The following is a 22,015-nucleotide window of genomic DNA, read 5'->3' as shown; positions in this document are numbered from 1 at the left end:
TTCTAGACTATAAACAGCTGGAGTCAAAAAATTGGCTTTCCTAAACGGGGCGTAGTCGTAGTCCATGTTTAGATTAAATTTCGAAAACTAGAAAATTGAACACAAAATAAAATAAAAAGAAAATAGTGTAAAGTTTCAGATATTTTCAATTATTATTTTGGAATGTTTCATTTCGTTAAGGAATAATTGGAGGTTTCCAATTATAGAAATGAGAAAATAAAGATTATCATAAAAACTACGACTACGCCTTGTTTCGGAAAGCCAATTTTCTGACTCCAGCTGTTTAAAGTCTAGAACTTAGCTAAATCCCGAGCTCGGAAACCGGCCCTTGAAGGAATCATCCAGGTAAGTAACTCCTTGAAAACCTCTATATTTTTCTATAATCTGTTCATTGATTCATATCTGTTCAATATTTTGAAAAATTACAGCTAAAATTGAAAATTATTAGCCTTATTTACATGGCAAAGTAGCCATATAAAAATCAAAATTCCAGGACTTGGACTTGGAACAGCTGATAATATTACCAATCACAAAAACTATTTGTTTGAATAGCACTCTGTCGCTTCGCTGAACTGAAGTTTAAAACCATAAAACAGATATTAATAATTGATTGTAATTTTAATTTAGAAGTACCTTTCCAAGAAACAAAATAGAAGTATATAGATTAGTGCCCCCTGGGTTCGAGAACTCGCTCAAGAACTTACTGTTGTATGTAATCTTTGAAACCCGCAACTTTCAATTATAAAGAGTTGGTGAAAATTATGAAAACAGGTAAATATTTCTTTCACAAGTATAATTTGACAGGAGGTTTCATTGAATTCATGTGTCAGCGCATGAAGGTATGTCTGTGTGATAGCTTCCAAATAGCCTCAGCTGGATGTTATGAATGGAAAAACTGTTGCAATTGCATGCAATGAATTCTTCCTACAGCTGACTAAATGACATTTCATTTTTCTTATGCACTTTCAATGTCATCTGTTGTATCCTGAAAAAGGACGAAGGAGTCAGTCAATTTTGTTGTCTAACGAACTTAACCTGTAAAAAGGTTTGAGGAATAAGTGTTCAAAATTTGAAGCTGATCAGTTCTTTCTAAAGTTATTGTAGAACATACAAACTGACGGACGACTTTGGCCTTCAGTAAGTCAAAAGTGAGAACTCGCTGACACTCGTTCAAATAGAGAATATATAGAAGACAATAGATAGAAAACTTAGACTCATGTGATATATTTCAGGAAATTGTAATGCTAAGGGTGAAAACATAGTGGAACAGCAAAGGTAGCTTAGAGCTGTAGAGTGTTCGATGTACTGCATTAACATAATAAATTAACTGCTGAGCATTGTACTTGATGAGTATTTAACAATTGCAAACCTATTCTTTGCAATTAGTCCAGGCAACGAATGCTCAAAAAAAGTTACAGAGGGAATAGTTTGGAAAAACAATTTTTGATCTCACAACTCTTAGTTTGAGGGTAGTTAGAGGATGAACATAACTACTATAACTAGAGTCCAAAGTCCTTATCCCTAAACCCTCTACTAAGAGGGTGAAAGTGGTTTGAAAGTTTTTGGGGTTTCGCATATATCTCGAATAATATGAGTCTTACTATGAGACATTTTTATTGAATACAATATTGAAGCTTACAAATTTTTCTACAAGTTTCATCTGCAACATTTCCATATCTCTCATATTTTTCGATACACCCTCGAAGGTATGACATTTTAAAGAAACCTCCTTTTTCCACCGATTTTTTCATCTTTTTGGTCTTATAACTCTTTAACTATTGATTAAATTAAGTCCTTGCCAATTATGAGCTCAATTTTCTTCAATTTTTTGTATGATTCCATTATTTTACGTATCTCCCAACGATTGTTGCAGCATTTATAGTGTTTAGTGTAAATCTTCAGTTTAGCAACAATAGATCAGTAAATTGACAGGGAAATTTGGAGGGAATGTTTGGAACACAATATTTTACTTCGCTGCTTTGTTTGGACTAGTTACAAGGTGAAAATATCAAAAGTCGTCATCCCTACCCCTTGTTCTTAAGGGATGGTTTCTAAAGGGAGTTTCTTATTTCTGGTTTACACGCATGTATTTTGGGAACAATGCCTTTCACTGATATTTCTAACTTACACAACAAAAAAACTTGATTACTTAATTTGTAATGACACATTACTAACTTGATAAATTTCCTACAAGTTTTTATCAGTAGAGTTTTGTGATATCTTTAATAGTCTATGATATATCCACTCTTGAAAGTGTAAAATCTTTGAAAAACAGTTTTTCATCTAACGTTTTGCACTTTCAGGTTTCATTGTCTGGAAAATTCTCTCTGTAAGTTAAATTATGGTATTATTAAGGACTGCTGTACTCATAATTGAAATTGATAGAAATAAATAGTGCAAATGTTTTTAGAATCGCTTTCCGATGGATTGGAACCAACATGGAATGGATTTATGGCCCCATGGATTTATCACTCAGTATCCGCCTCACAGGTCTAAGAATCAAAACGGGCCATCCTCAAAAAATGAAAATAAGAGAAAAACATTGAAGCTCTAGGATATAAGAAACTTGAAATTATTAATTAGATGGAGAAATCAATTTGAATAAATTTATTGAAGGAATCAATTTTGAACAAATCAAATTGCTTGATGAGAAAAATCAGGAAACAACCTTCTTAGTACATTCGCCGTTTATCAAGTCTGGAAAATTCTAGGTTTTTCAATTTCAATTTTTTCAATTCAAAAATTGATTTATTTCGTAGAACATGGATTCTTTGAAGTAACAAGTTTGTTAGTTTTCAATCAAGGAGAGGGTGAAAATATTATCGAACTTCGAAGTGGAATGTTTACACGACACTGTGATATAGTTGTTCTAGTTAAAGACAATTTTATTAGGTTTGTAAAAAGATTAAAAATTCAGTAAAAAGAAATAGACTTACATCAATAATTCATGGAGAATGAGGAATAATTGTATAAACTGTAATTCTTCATTTTTTGGTAAAAATGACACTAACTTAAATAGATTGGAAGAGGAATAATAAAGCAAATCTTGTGCTATTTTCTTTCTCGCGAATCAAGGTAATATGACAGTCCCAAATAAAGATCAGTAAGGTTGGTCTTTCAAGCGCAATTCGAACACAATTTTCAATCACAAAATAATCATACAATGTTGAAACTGTTTTTTTCTTAGGGTGATGCCCACATGAGCCTTAGGCTGGTACATGAGTAATGAGGCGGATGATAAAGAGAAATGATTGGACCTACAGTTTCAGTTGGATTCCTAACCACCGGCAAGCGATTTTTCATCTCATGAATCAAATTCAGAGGAGTTGGTAGAAGTGGCCACCCTTCCAACGGGAGTAGCAGGCACGTGATTGGGTTTCCTGCAATATAAGAAGGATTCCTAATAGAACTAAGAGCAATAAATGTTTGATAACTTACAAACACAAGCATGATGAAAAACGCAGCTATATATGAAGTCCGTGCCATCCACATACTGACGAAGCGATAGTGTTCTCCTGTCACAACATTCCTGAAACAATAGAAAATAAGATTTAAAAAATGATAATTAAAAAACGAACGAAACAGCCTTCTTAATCAAGCTATATTGAAAAACATTAATTTCTATAATAAATTCATCACATCGACCAAATAAATAATGTAACACTAGCGACCCCCTGGGTTGACGAACCCGCTCGTGAACTTAAGAAACAAACGAATAGATATCACCTTCTTAATCAAACTACATTGACAAACATCAATTTCTATAATAAATTCATCACATCGACCAAATAAACATTAATTTCTATAATAAATTCATCACATCGACCAAATAAATAATGTAACACTAGCGACCCCCTGGGTTTAAGAACTCGCTCATGAACTGTTGTATTGCGGATCTCTGAAGTCCGCAACTTGTAATTATACAGAGTAGGTGAGAATTATTATGGAAACAGCTAAATATCTCTTCTACAAGTATGATATGACAGTAGGTTCCATGGTGGATCCTATTCCAATTTAAAAAACTACTTTCTGGCGCTTCAAAACTTTTGTATGCCATCTTGGATTCATAATATGGATCCAACTTCATTTTAAATTAAAGTTCATTTTTTCAAATGGGAACGTGGTCATGTTCGATACAGAATTTCAAAAGAAAATCAATGGCGAAACCCGCACATAAATAAGTCAAACCGTTTCAATCATCTCAACATTAAAATATACTAATAAATTATACAAAAATGAAATGAATGACTACGTAAATTGGATAATCAAGTGTATTGAACACTAATAGTAGCTTCTACTCATAAATTCAACACTTTGAACAAAAACATTTTCATAGCAAATTTGTCAACGTCATAGCAACTGCTATCACAAGTAGTATTATTAAGTACGCATATGTTACAGACAGACAGACAGACAGACGTTAAAGGAAGCTAGAACTTAGCCTATAAATTAAATCTGTGTATTATTCAGCTGAAATCATGAGTCGACGCATAAATCTGTCAGTCTGACAGTCTGTGTGATAACTCCCAAATAGCATCAGCTATTTTAAATGAAATGAAAGGATAATTTTGTTGTCCAACGAACTTGACTTGTAAAAAGGTTCGAAGAATACGTGTTCAAAATTTAAAGCTGATTGATTAATTCTTTCTAAAGTTACTGTCGAACATACAAACAGACGGAAAACGACTTTCGCCTTCAGTGAGTCAAAAGTGAGAGCTCGCTCATTCAATAACCTCAAATATTTCAATTTATTCCAGATTTGATTGGAAAGCTAACCACAGATATGTACGATTGCATATGAATAATATCAAGATCTAACACATAACTGACAACCTGATAAAATACAGAGTGGGTGAAAAGTCCGAGAACGGCTGAATATCTCATACACAAAGGTAATTTGACGGTGGGTGTGATTGGGGATCCTACTCAAGTTGAAAAAACTACTTTACAATGACTTTAAAAATCTGGAAAATTCCGTATCAGAATCATGTATCGCATGACCACCTTCCTATTTCAAAAAATGAAGTTGCATTCAATATGGCGGATTCAAGATTGCGGACCAGATTTTTAAAGTCATTGTAAAGTAGTTTTTTTTTCAATTTGAGTAGGATTCCTAATCACACCCACCGTCAAATTACCGTTGTGTATGAGATATTAAGCCGTTCTCGGACTTTTCACCCATCCTGTATTTTATCAGGTTGTCAGTTATGTGTTAGATCTTGATATTATTCATATGCAATCGTACATTACCTATGTGTATGAGATATTAAGCCGTTCTCGGACTTTTCACCCACCCTGTATATTCAGGTGTAATGGTGTCATTACACAGCAAAAAAAAGAAATGTGAAAATGCTAACCTGAGATATCCCTTATTGTCCTCGGATTCGGCGAGCGTTTTGATGCTAGCCATAAGTAGATCGTCGTAGCCGAGAAATTCGTGGAGCACGAATCGCGAGAAGGTGTCTCCAAAGCAGGCGTCCTTGGCGGGGTCCAGTTTGATGACTAGCACAGGCACGCCCAGACGCTTGCGGGTGCTAGGCGACAGACGCAGGAAGCCGTACTCTAGTGAATACTCCACTATGTACTCCTCGTCTTGCCACACTGCACCAACACAAAGCAACATATTTATTATAGTTATCATAATTCTAATATCATCATCTATTATTCATGAAACATGGTTCCAGAAAGAACTTAGAAATATATTAGTGGGAATGCTGGAGAACAATATTTCAACATGGAAATAATTGTAAATATTGTTTTTAATTGGGAATTTCAAATCGTCCCAGTCTTGCTGAAACCAACTGTCCAGTGACTTTTGCGCCACTCTGTATACTCTTCGTATTGCCACACTGAACAAATACAAAGCAACATATAGTTATTATTAGTTTTAATGATTTCAATACTATCATATTTATATTAAAATACTTCACTATATAATCTTCCTCTTGCTACACTAGAGTAATACCTACAAAGTAACACCACAGAGAAAAGAAAGCATAAGTAGATATCACACAGTATACTTTATGTTCCAAATTTCAAGCCGATTTTTGTTAACTCTAGAAGATTACTGTAGACTACTGTCTATTGTTACTGTTTTGGCCGGGTGAGAGTGTAAGAATGACCCAGTATGAGAGACTACCAGCGTTACATAGCTTCACGAAAAAGAATTACTAGGACTATCGGCTTGAGTTAACAGTGAAATTTGGAACATAAACGCCCTATACCATGGGATATCTTATTATGCTTATTTTTCTCTCTATGGTAACATGTAGTTACAATCTTAATATAATCATCTATTAAAATACTCCATTAAGGTGCGTACAGATATACGCGCCGCGAACATGAGCAATTCACATTTATCAGCTGACTATATCTGTATTTTTACAGAAACGGTAAGATACAGATATAAAAAGCTTGGCATCAGCTGATTAAAAGTGAATTGCTCATGTTCGCGGCGCGTATATCTGTACGCACCTTTAGATACTCTTAATCTTGCTACGCTACAATAATACAAAGCAGCATGTAGTTATTATCAGTGATCATAATATTTTAATATCATCATTATCTATTAAAATACTGCAAAAATACAAAACAACATGTAGTTATTATCAGTTATCATCATATATTAAAATACTTCACTATACAGAGTGGCGCAAAAGTCACTGGACGGTTGGAGTTGGTTGAAAGAATAAAGAATAAAAGCAAGACATTGTAGTTTCAGCCTGTAATGTTGGTAAATAAATTATTCCTGGAACAGCGTTCCAGAAAGAACTTGAAAATATTTTAATGGGAATGCTGGAAAACAATATTTTAACATGGAAATAATTGTAAATATTGTTTTTAATTGGGAATTTCAAATCGCCCCAGTCTTGCTGTAACCAACTGTCCAGTGACTTTTGCGCCACTCTGTATACTCTTCGTCTTGCCACACTGAACAAATACAAAGCAACATATAGTTATTATTAGTTTTAATGATTTCAATACTATCATATTTATATTAAAATACTCCATTATATAATCTACATCTTGCTACACTAGAATAATACAAATCAACATGAAGTTATAATCAGTTATCATAATTTTCAATCAATAAAAAATTTTCATCATAATTTCTTGATCATCAATTAAAATACTCCACTATATAATCTACATCTTGCTACACTAGAATAATACAAATCAACATGTAGTTATAATCAGTTATCATAATTTGGAAATCCTCAATTATACTCAAAGACTTTTGTAAATTCTGTAGGCTTTAAAATTTGGAAATCCTCAATTATACTCAAAGACTTTTGTAGATTCTGTAAGCTTTAAAAACTAATTATAGACACTAAGAACGTTATTAAATTCAGAGAAGTTACTTGCGGTTTTCACCGAAAGAGGTCGTATTTTCTGTGTATATTATTCAACAATGTGGAATGAATAAAATATTTTTTTACAGATTTCATTTGTATTTTAAAACATATTGATATTGATATTATAATTATTATTATCAAGTAAAATATATTTTTTACTTGATAATTATAATCATTATTATTATCAGGTAAAATATATATTTTTTTAATTGAATATAAATGTTACAAGTGCTAGGACTAACGATTAGTTAATTTCTATCCTGAATTAATACTTCAAGTCATTTTGCAAGAAGAGTCTTGTAATAGCTTCTCCTTGTTTTGAATTAGCTCATTCGTAATCACTGCAGTTAATTTAATTGTTTTCCCACTTTCACTAAGTAATAAAATATAATGAATTTAACTAAATTATTAATGAATTGGTGGATAAATCAATTATTTATGTGCTCAGGGAATCACTACGAATGATTATCACATAGCTTATATCAGTGGAGAATTACACACTTTAATTATAGAGGAGAGCTAATTTATTTTGATATTGACATGATTGTTTATCTAGGCTTCAAAAATAATTAACACTGGAATGAGCTTAATACAAGTATGATTGAGCCAATCCAATGAAACAAGTTCAATCTGAAATCGACATCAAATTGAATTCGCGGAAATTAGAGCAAATTTGATTTAGAGCAAATTTGAATCGATACGACGAACCACGACTAATAGCTGGAAGTTGGCCAACAATTTTACTAGCAACATTCTAGCGGCGGCTGCTAAAAATACTACACTTCAGTTTTCAAATAATTGCACCAAAACTTAAAACGAGTACATGGGATCAAATATTCAATCTGTTTTTTCGCCAAAAAAACTATTTAAAGCTTAGAATGTATTCAATTCATTCAATTATCGCAAATAGGAGGATTGACTTGCAGTAGATGATAAGATGAATAATGGGGGATTGTAACTAATATTTCAATATTATTGGCAATCATTATTATTATCAAGTAGATATTAATGAATTGGATGAATCAATTCATGTGCTCAGTAAGATTGTTGTTCATGTTGCCCATGGTTTTTTATATTTGTGACATTTTATTGTATTTTATTTGTTTTGTAATTCTTTGTTATTTTGTTTTGTCTTGTTTTGTGTGTTTTTAATAAATTGAAATAAATTAAAAATTAAAATTGATGAACCATGAACAATAACAGTGTGTAAGAACACTGGTATATTGAAGTTTATCAACTACTTGTTTAACATCTACTTGCAATGGATGATATGATGGATAAATATAGGGTGATTGTAATCAAGATTTCATTTAGAAACTATACATATTTGAAAGTATATCACATTGATATAATAACGTTTCAAGCATTGTGATAAATCCACCAACTGTTTTTAATAACTGGAAACCCTAATTTATAAGGTATTTTACTCTGAAAATCCAAAAACTTCTTCAAGAGTCTAATAAATTAGTATTTTAGTCTGAATTAGTATTATATTCAACTATATAAATCTATGAGATCCTTGGTGACTTTAAGTTTTCCTTCTTGAAACGTATATAGCTGCAGAATGCGATTTAAATATTGTATCAGCTTTAAACAAGTAGGCCAATGTAGGCAATTGATCGTTCTAATACTAAAATTTAAAAAATTAATATAAATAAAATAATGAGAAAATTGTTTGTTATTCTAGATTATTAATTGTACTATCGTAATTGGAGAGCTATCTAAATGGAGAATGTAAGATTCAACCTTTTCTTATGATTGTATAATCAACCTTTTCTGTAAGTTGTAAAATTCTGAATGATTCAACCGATTCTTATGATTCTTGACATAGTATTATTTAAATCAAAAAGAAACAGCATGGGTAGCGTTGTCCGTACAGTATTTACCAAATTAATTAATTAATTAATCAATCAATATGAACTCGCCATTAAGCATGAATTGGTTATGATAAGAAAACAAAGATATTGTCAAATTTCACTAAAAATGTATTAAAAACTTTAAAACAGTACCATGGTTTCACGTTTACCAACGCATCATCAGCTGTACTGAGGAAATTTGATAAATTTTCAGTGAAATTTGACAATATCTTTGTTTTCTGATTATGGAGAGATTTCACATCACCATCAATTCTACTAATTTTATTAATTGGTTATGTGTAAATATGTTAAAACTAATAGAAATTATGTTAAAAAATTGATATAAATAATGAATAAATCAAAGAACTCTACAATAACCCAGACACTGTAAGCGAAATGAACTGTAGGAGATTACAATGGCCGGGCACGTACTCAGAAGAGGAGAATCTGAAAAAGTTTTAGCCTCCAACCCTCAAGGAAGAAGAGCCCGTGGGAGATCCAGACAGAGATGGTGGCAACAGGTTAAGACTGACAAGGAGAGGCTTGGAGCGACAGAACAAGATGCTGAGGAGCGAACTACGTGGAGACAGTTTGTTGGTGCGGCCAAATATCAACTCAGATATAGATGGCCCTGGGAGTAAGTAAGTAATTAAAATTTAATGAAGAATCAAAGTACAGAAAGCACAGAGTACTGTAGTTCGTGCTTGTAATTGTAGAAAATTAATAAGTGTAATGTCAGGTTTCACTAAGCTCGGACAAGACATTTGAACATGGTCCAATCAGGTACGCTTTACAATGAGTGCACTGCAACATGATTTCTACGGTGATAGTTACTATCGATAATAATAATTCCAGAGCACACTTGTAAATCGTACCCGACTTATTTCACTACCTCCGTAAACAAAGCCATAGTTCATTCTGGTGACGTCAGCACAGATAGGGCTCTTACACCAATAGAAATTTGTTGATTTCAGGTGATCTATATCAGCTAGTGTTTTTATTGGTGTAGGAGCCCTACCTGTGCTGACGTTACCATCAACCGCCTGTCATGCACAATGGCTTTGTTTACGGAGGTAGTGCTTATGTTGTATGCTTAGTAGTGCTTAGTGCTATTAACTCTATCAACTCTATTAACTCTTTCGACATTATAGCACCAACCTATATCAGTAATAGATTTAACCTATTTTATTTTCTACATTGAAGTTATTGTTTAATTGAAGTTTATTTTTTTGTTTTAAAAATAGGTAAAATTTAATAGTTTTTCAAGAAATGATTTCGATTATCCTGTATTTCTCAAGGCTTTTCTAGATAGAAATTCTTTCCCCACACACGGATTTATAGTAGTGGGGAAATATATTTCCTTGATTTGTTTTTGTATAACTGATATGTATATGATTTTTTTTTTTGGAAATAAAAATTGAATTGAATTGCTTAGGTAGTTGTATGTATTGTAATCAATGTTTTTCTGTTGTTTTTTAGAATAGATTTCAAATTTTGCTTGACCATGATCAAATGTCTTGACCGAGCTTGGTGGAACCGGACAGAGAAGTTGTAAAAGCTTCAAGAAAGTACGCTTGACCATGATCAAATGTCTTGACCGAGCTTGGTGAATAGAGAAGTTGTAAAAGCTTCAAGAAAGTAGTAAACTGTTTAGAATGTGGTGAGGTGAAGCAATTTATCAGCAAGGAGCTATATTTTTCAATTTGATTTTAAAGCATCTTTTTCAAGAATTTTTTATCTTATTCTGAAGCATCAAGTGTCATAGCCAAAGATTGATAATTCTCTTTCCAAGCATTTTTCATCTTGTTCTAAAGCATCAAATGCAATTGCCAGAGATTATAATCCTACCAACTTTGAAGAATGATTCTCAAAATGTTATCGACTCACAACTTATTAATGTTTTATCTCATTCGATTGTGAATGTCTCAAGGTACAATAAAGTCACAGTTTCATATTCAATGCCAACCTGATGTTTTGACGAGTTGTTCGACTTCGTACATGGACACTTCGAACACGACTTGGTCGGACGACTTCGCATTTGGATCAGCTGCATTTATTGTCTCATTTCTCCCAGGAATGTACTGAAAAACAATATTAATTAGAGACAAATTACACATTTAATGTATCTTGAAAATCCTAGGCTGGCCACTAACGGTATAACATGCGTGATACACAGTCGTCATACATTGTTGTGTCATCATATCTGTGATCACACAGTGAATAGCTTAGAGCAAAATTTTTGAGGTTAGGTTTTTGTATCTCCTTTTTGTGAATTTTTTCTTCACTGCTCTATTTGAGGTTAAATTGGTTGATTGATTGATTGATTACTTTATTTATGTAGATTACAATATATACTGGCTTATACACTTATATACAATAGCTTACAATACAGCAAAATTATAGATGAATTTACATAATATAGACTAATAAAATAATTATTGAACTGTATATGATATGAAAAAGCTATTTGTAATATAATAACTATAGATAATAATTATATTGTTATGCATCTACATAAATTGGCGGAGCTTTGGACATATCAATGTCCATTCTTCGGAAAGAATTTTAAAAATATCCTCCCCACTACTCTCTACCTTGGTTGAGGTTTATGAGGATAATATGAGGTTTATTTATTGTAATTAGTTGTTTATTTCATGTTAAGAGCTTCTCGCTAATGATAAACATTCTACCGATTTCTATCGTTAGTCACCAGCCTTACATTATATATTTTTTATCGGGTGATGCCCACATAAGCACTTAGTCTTGTGCGTGAGTGGGATGATGGTGAGAGATGAAGATTACATTTTAGGTAGGACCGACGGCCTATCGTTTCCTCCGAAAGACGGGGTGATTGTGCTGTGGTCAAGAACTTTTGCCCCGGTCGAGATTCGAACTCGGGTTCTCTTGATTATTATACCGGCTCGTTATCACTTACTCCAACAAGCCACCCTTTTTAAAGGTAAATAAAAATATGTTATAAAAGATATTTTAATAAATATGTATACATGTTATATCTGAAATAATTATAGTTATAGTTGTGAGGAGGTAATTTCCAGAGGGAGCTACACTACTTGTTGAAAGCTGGGGCCACAGCTTTCCAATCCTACTCATGTCTGATATTTCTAAGGGATGAAGGTGAAGGGATGGAGGGGTGATGGTAGAACAGATCACATGACGTACAAGTGTGGCATGCACCATTCTAGGCTGTTCTCATCAGTGATCGGATCGGAGTGGGATCGGAAAGCTGCATTCCAGGTTACAGAGCTCGACCGACCGTCAGTGCGTACGTCAGCTTGTCTTTTCCATAGTGATTCCATGTATCCGTACACAGCAGGACTGACGGCACGCACGCGCACGGTCAGGACCATGCGTTTTTATACAGCGTATGAATACCATCGGTCGAGCTCGTGCGCATCCGTTCCATCGGTCGACTGACGCGCTATTGAAACAAATAGAATCTTTCAGAGCTGTACTGATCAGTAGCCCGATCGCAACATAACCAATGTGCTAACACCTCTGCCCGACAATCAGCTGATATTGAATTGAATAGCATAATGAATGAATTCAATTAATAGTGTCATATTTGAATTCAGAGTTTTTCTATACATTTCTTCAATAATTTCTAAATTTTTTATTGATAAAATCATATATTATTAATATTATCTACATCTATTTGATCCGTAGCTTAAAGTGACTGCAAGTATTCCCAATGGTGATACAAGCTCGAAATAACTCATCAAAATTTCTAATGGAGATTCTGAGGTAGTTGAAAAATGTACTATCTTCACCCCAAGCAATGATGTATATAATGGTACTAAATTCCCTTTGAAATGCTCTTTGGGCGCCCATCGGGTGAACTTGATATCTACGTCTTTTAATCTTTCGTTTACGAAGATAATAAGCTGCAATTAAACAATCTGTAAAGGCGTCCATTTTGTGAGTCAGAAAAACTGATGTATAGTCAGGATACGCACTGACGGTCGGTCGAGCTCTGTAACCGGCCTTAGCAGTCACTGCCGACTGCCAAAACTAAAACACATGTACTCAAATGGAGCGTTTCGACGATGAATTGGTTTTAGGAGTCGCTTTCTCCAAATAAAGTTGAACTAAAATTCTAGTTTAAACTATCAGCTCACACAATTAAATACATGCGACTATATAGTGATTAAACTGGTTTAATAGTTGAATCAACTTTGGTGAAAACGTCCCTTGAACAGTTGTGGCTGTCGACTGTACCCAAGTGTAAATGTCGACTACGAAACTACTCTTTAAAGGTAGACGCACACAGATCGTCATCGGACGGACGGCACGCATCGGACGGATCGAATTATTAGACTTGATGTATTGTTTTCAATTGGAGTGCGCATACCTATACGTATGCGTATACCCATACGTATGCATTGTTTTCAATTGGAGTGCGCATACCTATATGTATGCGTATACCCATACGTATGCGGATAGGTATGCGCACTCCAATTGAAAACAATGCATCAAATCTAATAATCCGATCCGTCCGATGCGTGCCGTCCGTCCGATGACGATCTGTGTGCGTCTACCTTTAAAGAGTAGTTTCGTAGTCGACATTTACACTTGGGTACAGTCGACAGCTATAACTGTTTAAGGGTCGTTTTCACCAAAGTTGGTTCAACTATTTAACCGGTTTAATCATTGTATAGTCGCATGTATTTAATTGTGTGAGCTGATAGTTTAAACTAGAAATCTAGTTCAACTTTTTTGGAGATCTATACCAGGCACAGCTCATCTGCTTGTGTGAGAAGCATCCTCGAAATATATGTTTTTGCGCTATCAGTATTTGGTAGTGACTCTAAAGAATGCCACCTGAGCTGAGATAAGAGGGTCATTCAATAAGTAACGAGAAAAATTACTAATTTTCAAAATTTATCTGTATGAAACTTTCAGGGCATGAAGTTGGCAACCTTGCGATGACATCTGATCAGCTGTTCCATCGTATTTCGTAAACATAATCGCAAATTGACTCAGTTAACAATGGCGAGTCCGCTTGAGAATTGCACCGTGGAAGAACAACGTGCCTTGATCAGATTTTTAGTCTCTGTCGTTTTGACTCTGGCTCATAGTGGTGGATACATGGTTTCATCACACGTTACAATTCATTTGAAAAAAAACATTCTCCTTCAGTCGCATGCTGATTTTTCAACTGTTGACTGATTTGAAGCCGGGTTTCTTTGTGAGCGTCCGTGAGTTGTCTAGGTGTTACCGCCAACCAGTTGCGGTAAGTAGCCGCTACGAGCGTTGCCTATAGTTCCTACAGACCTATTCGAACTATCGTTCACCAAGGAACCGTTCTTTGAAGGAGTCGTTCTCGAGTCATTGTTCACTCAGTTCACAGTACAAAGTCGATCCCGCTTCCTGCAACGTAAAGGTGCGTACAGACTTTCGCTCTGCTCCGCAACCGAACGTCACTCCAGCAGAGTGATTGATGATCGACCGGCGAGCAAGAGTGGTTCGACCGGGGAACACGAGAAGATCAACATCTTCCGTAACGTTCATGATGGGTGCGTGGCGGGGCGACTGTGGTTCGATGGTGGTAAGAGGGCGGTACGAGGGAGGAGCGTGCTCGGTGCGGGTTGAAGCGCGAATATGTGTACGCAGCTTAACGTGTCGTTTTCCCGCTCCAAGTTAGATTCATGTCGATTCTCTACAAGATTAATCCGCTCCAAGTGTTTTACTACTGTGATACCGCTTCAATATCAACCTGAGACTTATTATTGTTGAGTATAATTCATAAAGACAGTATAGAACTAAGCAAGTTGTGCTTCCGCCTAGTAGTGAGATTCCCGCCTTCGTATGAAAGACTGTTTTACACCGCCTTGTTGTATTGAGCTTGATTTATGTGCTTGAGTACAATTTATTGAAAAAAAGATACATTGTAGTGAATGTAGTTAATCAGTGTGGATGCGACAGGCACACTGCCCAAAAGCGCACTCCACACAAAATAATAAAGAATAATAAGAAAACAAAAACAACTTATACAGAAATTAAACAAACTTCAGAATTACATGCTAAATCTTAAAATAAAATACTAATTATTTATATCATTAAATGCTATTCGTATTGTACAATATAAATAATTTTAATTAAAATAAGAAAATAAGTTTAATTGAAATAAGAATAGAGAGAATAAGTTCAATATAAATGAAAAAAAGAGTAATTAATTTGATCAACTTATTGTTGGTCTGGTCCTCTGATTATAAATAAAAGTGTATTCGTTTCAATTTGTGTTCACTCAGTCCAACCTGGCTCCACCAGTAGAAGCTACTAAGTAATATTTGTTTTTGCGCCCACCTCGGTGGCCGTAACACTGGGCACCCATCTTGCACACGTTTTTTTGTACTGCAGCTTGTTGTGAATAATGTTATGGACAGTTCCAACACTCGCGTTTACTTTTTCATTTATAAATTCAACTGTGATATGCCTATAGTCCCGAATTAACGAATAAATTCGAGATTCGAGAGAGGAAGTCCCAACTTCGACCGGTTGTTCACTGCGTTGATTGTCACAAACTTTTGTACGGCCACTTTGAATTGTTCTACCCATTTGTAAACGTTTGAACGATTCAAACAATGGTTTCTGTACACTTTTAACATTCTTTTGTAGATTTCACTACCTTTCTCATCTTCTACAATTATAAATCTGATCACATTCTTCACGTTCTGATCTGTTCTTCTATGGTGCAATTCTCAAGCGGACTCGCCATTGATAACTGAGTCGATTTGCGATTATGTTCACTAAATACGATAGAACAGCTGTTCAGATGTCGTCGCAAGGTTGTCAACTTCGTGTCCTGAAAGTTCCACATGGATCAATTTAGCCGTTTTTGAAAATTGGTAATTTGTCTCGTTACTGTCTTATTGAATGACGCTCGTATATTTCTGATAAAATTTAGTATAAAATAATTGGAATGAATCTTCAAAGTTTTCGTTATTTTCAATATTTACCTCATTTACGGATTCACTGGACAGAGGTGGAGTACTGGACTGGATCTGGAAACGAAATATTGTTGAAAAGCAAATATTTCCAGAAAACTTTAATAAGGTACCAATTTTTGATAATCGAGTCATTATTTATTTGGTAATCGATTATGTTGATTATGTTATTATTACCTTTTGTATTAAAACAGCAAGATACTTTATACGGCTGACGGCTAGTAATATAATATTCCCAGGAATAGCTCTGATTGAAGTAGCAGTGCCCTATCAATTTTTCCGCAGTAAATGCATTTCAATCTTCAACTTGGTGCCAACCTAACAAAATCAACTCAACTTAATGACACATTCAACACCCAAGGTAAAATTCCTATTATTTTTATATTATTATTATGAATAACCTCAGTACAGTTGTTTTCTGAATATTCGCAAATGTTTACAGTTACTTATTCTGAAGAGAAATTTGGAGAATTCAGAAGTAAATTCTCTCTCAATCAGTTTCATAATTAAGTTTTAAAAAACAATTTTTATGGTATCCCTGAATCAAAATAACGTATCAGATTGAGCCACTTTTGAGCTACTTTACATACCATCCAGATAATAAACTTCTAATATAAAAAATCAACAACTATTAATAACAGATCAGATATACCATAATCCAAGCTATCTACTATAGAAGGCGGTGGAAAAGGAAACGAGACTAGTACGCACTCCTTTGAAATCCACTGACTTAAAAACGTAGATATCACACGCTAGATACACAAGAGAAGCATTTTATAGGGATTACTCCACAAGATATCCAAATTAGAATTGTACTATGTTCAAGAAGCAAAATCTATTCTGAAAAAATCTTCATCAAAGTAATCATTATTTGAATAATTAACATAAACTATAACAGTACTTCATAGTATTAGTAGCAGATGAATGTTATAGTGGAATTTGTCGATTCAACCATCAAAATTCTCGAAAAACATTGCTTGTGGGAGATTTAGAACTGAAATAATATGGTATTATTATTATTTTGAAGGGACGGATTCAAAGATCCAAAGGTTCAAAGAACCCCACACGTCAACCGAAGCTTAATGTGTTCCCAAGTAGTATGTTAGTTGGACAAACCAATACATGTGTCCTTTACAAGAACCAGGAGTTTCCCCTATACTACATCCCATTCATCACCTGGTTGCTTGTCGCAATCCAGTGTGATATGCTTGGCAGTCTCTTCAGACTGATTGGTCCTCGTGACCTACGTGAGTTCCGTTCCACTCCTGGACTTCTTCCGCTGAGGAAGGCGTCGCCAAGTTGCATATTGGGCGCCTGGCTACCCTTGACTAAGACTCTTGATCCACATTTGTGCCTGGAGTTTAACCCATCTCTGGTGTCTTGGTTTTTTTCTTTTTGCCCCTCCGAAACTTTGCAGGGTCAAAAGCCTTACCACTCCCAAGAAGTTTTGCCTGAATGGCCACCCTTCTTTGATCAGTGGTGAGGTTTGGTCTCTCCACCCACAAACTCGTGACCTACGTGAGTTCCACTCCTGGCCTTTTTGTAGGTCCTTCCGCTGAGGAAGGGGTCGCCAAGTTGCCTCTAGGGCGCCTGGCCACTCTCGGCTCAGCCTCTTCACCCACATTTGTGCCTGGAGTTTTACCCATCTCTGGTCTCTCGGGTTTTTCTTTTGCCCATCCGAAACTTTGCAGGGTCAAAGGCCTCACCTCTCCCAAGAAGTTTTGCCAGATGGCTGCCCCGAGCAGTGGTGAGGTTTGGTCTCTCCACCCACAAACTCGTGACTTACGTAAGTTCCAATCCTGGCCTTTTTTGTGGCTTTTTTGTGTCGCCAAATTGCCTCCAGGGCATCTGGTCTCCCTTGACTCAGCCTCTTGACCCACATTTTTGCCTGGAGTTTCACCCATCTCTGGTCACTTGAGTTTTTCTTTTTGCCCATCTGAAACTTTGCAGGGTCAAAAGCCTCAGCTCTCCCAAGAAGTTCTGCCTGAATGACCGTCCTTTTTGAGCAGTGATCTAAGAAGCTCATCCTTCCTCTCCAGTTGGGATGATGTGATTGAGCTTACATCATACATGTCGTGATGAGTAAAAGCCTTTTCAATGTTGATAGCCTCTACATTATAGTGCAACGGAGCCTCCTGTGTTCCTGAAGCACCCATTTCAGATTAAGCACCCTGATGAGCAGATCCCGTGGATTTGAAGGCAAGGCAACTTCTGGAGTTGCCTTGTGGTTCGGTTTGTTCATGTAGTTCCCACGAACAGCTAGGGAAGTGGAGCCAACCCAGACAGAGCCCCGCATGTCCAGGCAAGGCTAAATACTACAGGAGGGTGCCTGGTATCCTGCAGGCACCGTTAGAGACACTATATTAGAGTACCACCCATCAGCACGGTCCACATAACACCTTGGGTTGGCCTAAGAAGAAGTAAGAATATGGCCAAGAAAGGCCGACATAAAGAATGGTACAAAGTTAAGTCAATGGAAAAAGTGCCATTCTATAGATGAAAAGTTCCAAAGCATATTGAAAAGGAAAAGAAGGGTTTTTGAAGAAGGGCTTTGGAAAGGGGGTCCCTTTTAGTCGCCTCCTACGACAAGCAGGGATACTGTGGGTATATTCTGGTTTTCAACAAATTCTTGAGTACGATGTTCGACTCAAAGCTCCCCCAACCCACAGGGGGCTACAATAAATGGTGAGATATAATAGAGATAAGACAGTTTTCTTAAAATTACCTTGTCTGTTGGGCTCGATGCCTGCTCCATAGATTTCGTAGAATGATCTGTACTTATTTCATCAGTTTTAGACTCTGTAAAAAAGAATAAAATAACATTTTAAAATAAACTAATACAATAATAAAAAATGTTACTAAATATCATAATAAAACAAACTCTGATTTTCTTAGCGATTATCTAGAAGGTATGATTATCTGTCAGTTGCCCTGAAATTGATCAGTTGCGACCTCAAAACTCTGACACCAGACCTGAGTAAGCCAGGTCACTCGATATTATATCTAGAAGGTCTACTCATTACCGACATGGATGATCCGATAATTATCACATGTTGAAGATATTAGGAATAATAGACCCATAATATATTAGGACACCAGGCTGGGACACTATGAGACACCAGCGGTGTCCGAGTGTGGAACAAGCTCAGGACACCAGTTGGACACCAATTTGGTCCGGCTGGTGCCCCTAGTGTAATGAGCACAATATATAAGTATTTATGCACCACAAATCGCCTGAATGCTTGGTATCCCAGTGTAATACAAGCTATAATGCACTTCTAGAGCTGTGTTGTCTAAATCTATATGTAAGTAAAATTATTAATTTGAATGATAACTACGTATTTGTGAATTCGAAGATTTTCTTCTGGAAAATACAGTGCATTATTTGGCTTCACACAGTGTTTATACAGATGGGTATCACTTTGGGCGATTCATGTACATAAATACAAGCTACTTGACATCAAGAAAAATTTTAGTTTTCAAATATTAACATTTTTTAGTTCATTCATTTTCTGACATTAGCAATTTGGCGTGAATATTGTGCAAGAAAACCCAATATTTTAGGACTAAGTTAATTGTCAAAATTAGACAAAGGAATAAATTTGAGTAATATGTGTTTTTTTTCATAATTTGTGTTTTTTACAAATCTTTGCATTGATTTGTATGTTAATAAAAGGATAAAAAATCAACAAAAACTTCCTCGATTCTTCTCTACTAAAAAAATACACGTTCATAAAATAAGTGTACATAGGCTCTCACGGTTAAAGAGTTTCAGTTATCCAATTTTGGCTACTCAAGACATGATGCCTGATTCCTCCCCTGCCAAACGTGATCTGTTAAAATGAAATACGTTGATAATTGTCGACACAACATATTTTGAGAGAGAACATAATTCAATCTCCAGACTGTAGCGGAATTCGCGACATTACAGTATGTTTCACATTTGATAGAGGAAACCTTCAGTTGGAATTAATTATTCACTTTATTATTTAGTTTATCGATTGATAATTTACATCTTGTGGGACAGGACTCCCGCAACAGCATCAACATCATCAAGTGGAACATCACACTCTTCATTAATAATGAAAAAGGATAGTCTCACGCATTCCCTAGCTTAGAACTTTTAGATTACTAAGACTTCACCTTTCTGAAGCTGCACATGGATTGAAAAAGGGTTTTTAGCGGAGAGGAGGTGAAAGAGCAGTTGTAGAAGTTTTGGAAGAGTTTGGCGGGTGATTGAATGACATATCTCACAAAATATATGTTGTTGTAAAATGATCTCTAACCAGTCTCCGAAAGGTAGCCGCATAGTGAGGAGGTAGAATTGAATTACCTTTTTAAGGGCAGAGTTATGACTCTAGGTCCTCTCTGCCACACAACCCTGAGATAGAGATAGGTAGAGATAGAAGTATCTCCATGTTACACAAATACATTTCATGTCATAGGTGGTCACATGGTGAGGAGGTCGAATTAGAGGTTTACCACGCGGCTTATCGTTACCTCGTCAAGAACATATGTTGGGTGCAGGCGCCCATAACACGGAATGTATTTGTGTTACATTGAGGTACCTCTGCTCGATCTCGACCTGTACCTCAACCTCTGACGAGGTTGAGTGGTATAGAGGACTTGAATGTCCTAACTCCGCCAAATAAAAAATTACTCATTTCAATATGCGGTTACCCCAAGGCGGGGAGAATGAGGCAACACGACAGAGTAGCCAAAATTCGAAATGTAAAGGCACTTTGGCCGTGAGAGCCTTAGTACACTTATTATAAAAACATACCTCGTAGACACTCTATGTCTACTGTTACACTCACCATATTATAACACTTCCTCATGTGTTTTGAATCTCTAGTTTTAGTTACACCATAGAGAAACAATAGCGTAAGTAGATATCCCATGGTATAGGGCGTTTATGTCGCAACTTTTACTGTTATCTCAAGCCGATTACTGTCGACTATTTTTACTGTTTTGACTGGGTAAGAGTGTATGAATGGCACAATATGAGAGACTACCAGCGTCATAAAGCTTCTCGGGAAAGAACTACGTGGACTATAGGCTTGAGATAACAGTAAAAGTTGCGACATAAACGCCCTATACCATGAGATATCTACTTATGCTATTGTTTCTCTATGGTTACACTAGTTCTCCAATCGGTTGAAAAGCCGAGGAGTACACAATCTATCAACAGTTATTATTACTCTATATCTACTGTTCCACTCGCTGTATTACAACACTTGATCATGTGTTTAGAAACTCTAGTTTTAGAATCTCTAGGGTGAGGTCCACATTATAATGGCAAAGGAGAAAGATAGAAGACCAGCGTTACCGATTCTCTGCCTTCTATACAGGGATAGCTGATACCGGAATTCTGATTTGATATTGACTGTTCAATCTCGTTTTAAATAATCAATTATATCTTATCTTATATACAGAGTGTTTCAGAAGTAGTGTCGAACATTTTAGGGTATTGTTCCTAGATGATAGGAGACTACAAATGTCGTATTTGAAGTGTCCAAAACTCAGCGGTTATCCTAAAAACTTTTTTAAAGTTGAGTCTTCATAGCATGAAGTCATGTTCATAGCATGTCATATTCATGCCAAATTTCAGATCAATACAACATTTCGTTCTTGAGATAAAAATTCCTAAGTGAAAAAACAAAATGGCAGCTATAAGGATAACCGCTAAGTTTTGGACACTCCAAATACGACATTTGTAGTCTCCTATCATCTAGGAACAATACCCTAAAATGTTCGACACTACTTCTGAAACACCCTGTATATTTCAATGATTGAATAATTAATTATAATAATAGTTTATATTACAGTTTTGGACACT

General features: G+C 35.5%; 1 protein-coding gene across 1 annotated transcript in view; it reads right to left on the bottom strand.

The window, feature by feature from the left end:
* Positions 1-22,015, bottom strand: part of LOC111059388 (membralin) — a 176,951-nt gene that overhangs the window by 143,884 nt on the left and 11,052 nt on the right. Inside the window, exons 5-9 of the mRNA XM_039421875.1 lie at positions 18,902-18,975; positions 16,189-16,233; positions 11,178-11,292; positions 5,358-5,601; positions 3,439-3,529 (exon numbers count right to left, since the gene is read on the bottom strand). Of these exons, the coding sequence (XP_039277809.1) occupies positions 3,439-3,529; positions 5,358-5,601; positions 11,178-11,292; positions 16,189-16,233; positions 18,902-18,975 (569 nt within the window). The remainder of the gene's footprint in view (positions 1-3,438; positions 3,530-5,357; positions 5,602-11,177; positions 11,293-16,188; positions 16,234-18,901; positions 18,976-22,015) is intronic.

Source organism: Nilaparvata lugens, chromosome 2, assembly GCF_014356525.2.
Source record: "Nilaparvata lugens isolate BPH chromosome 2, ASM1435652v1, whole genome shotgun sequence".
NCBI lineage: Eukaryota > Metazoa > Arthropoda > Insecta > Hemiptera > Delphacidae > Nilaparvata > Nilaparvata lugens.
This window is presented reverse-complemented; position numbering and strand designations above follow the sequence as displayed.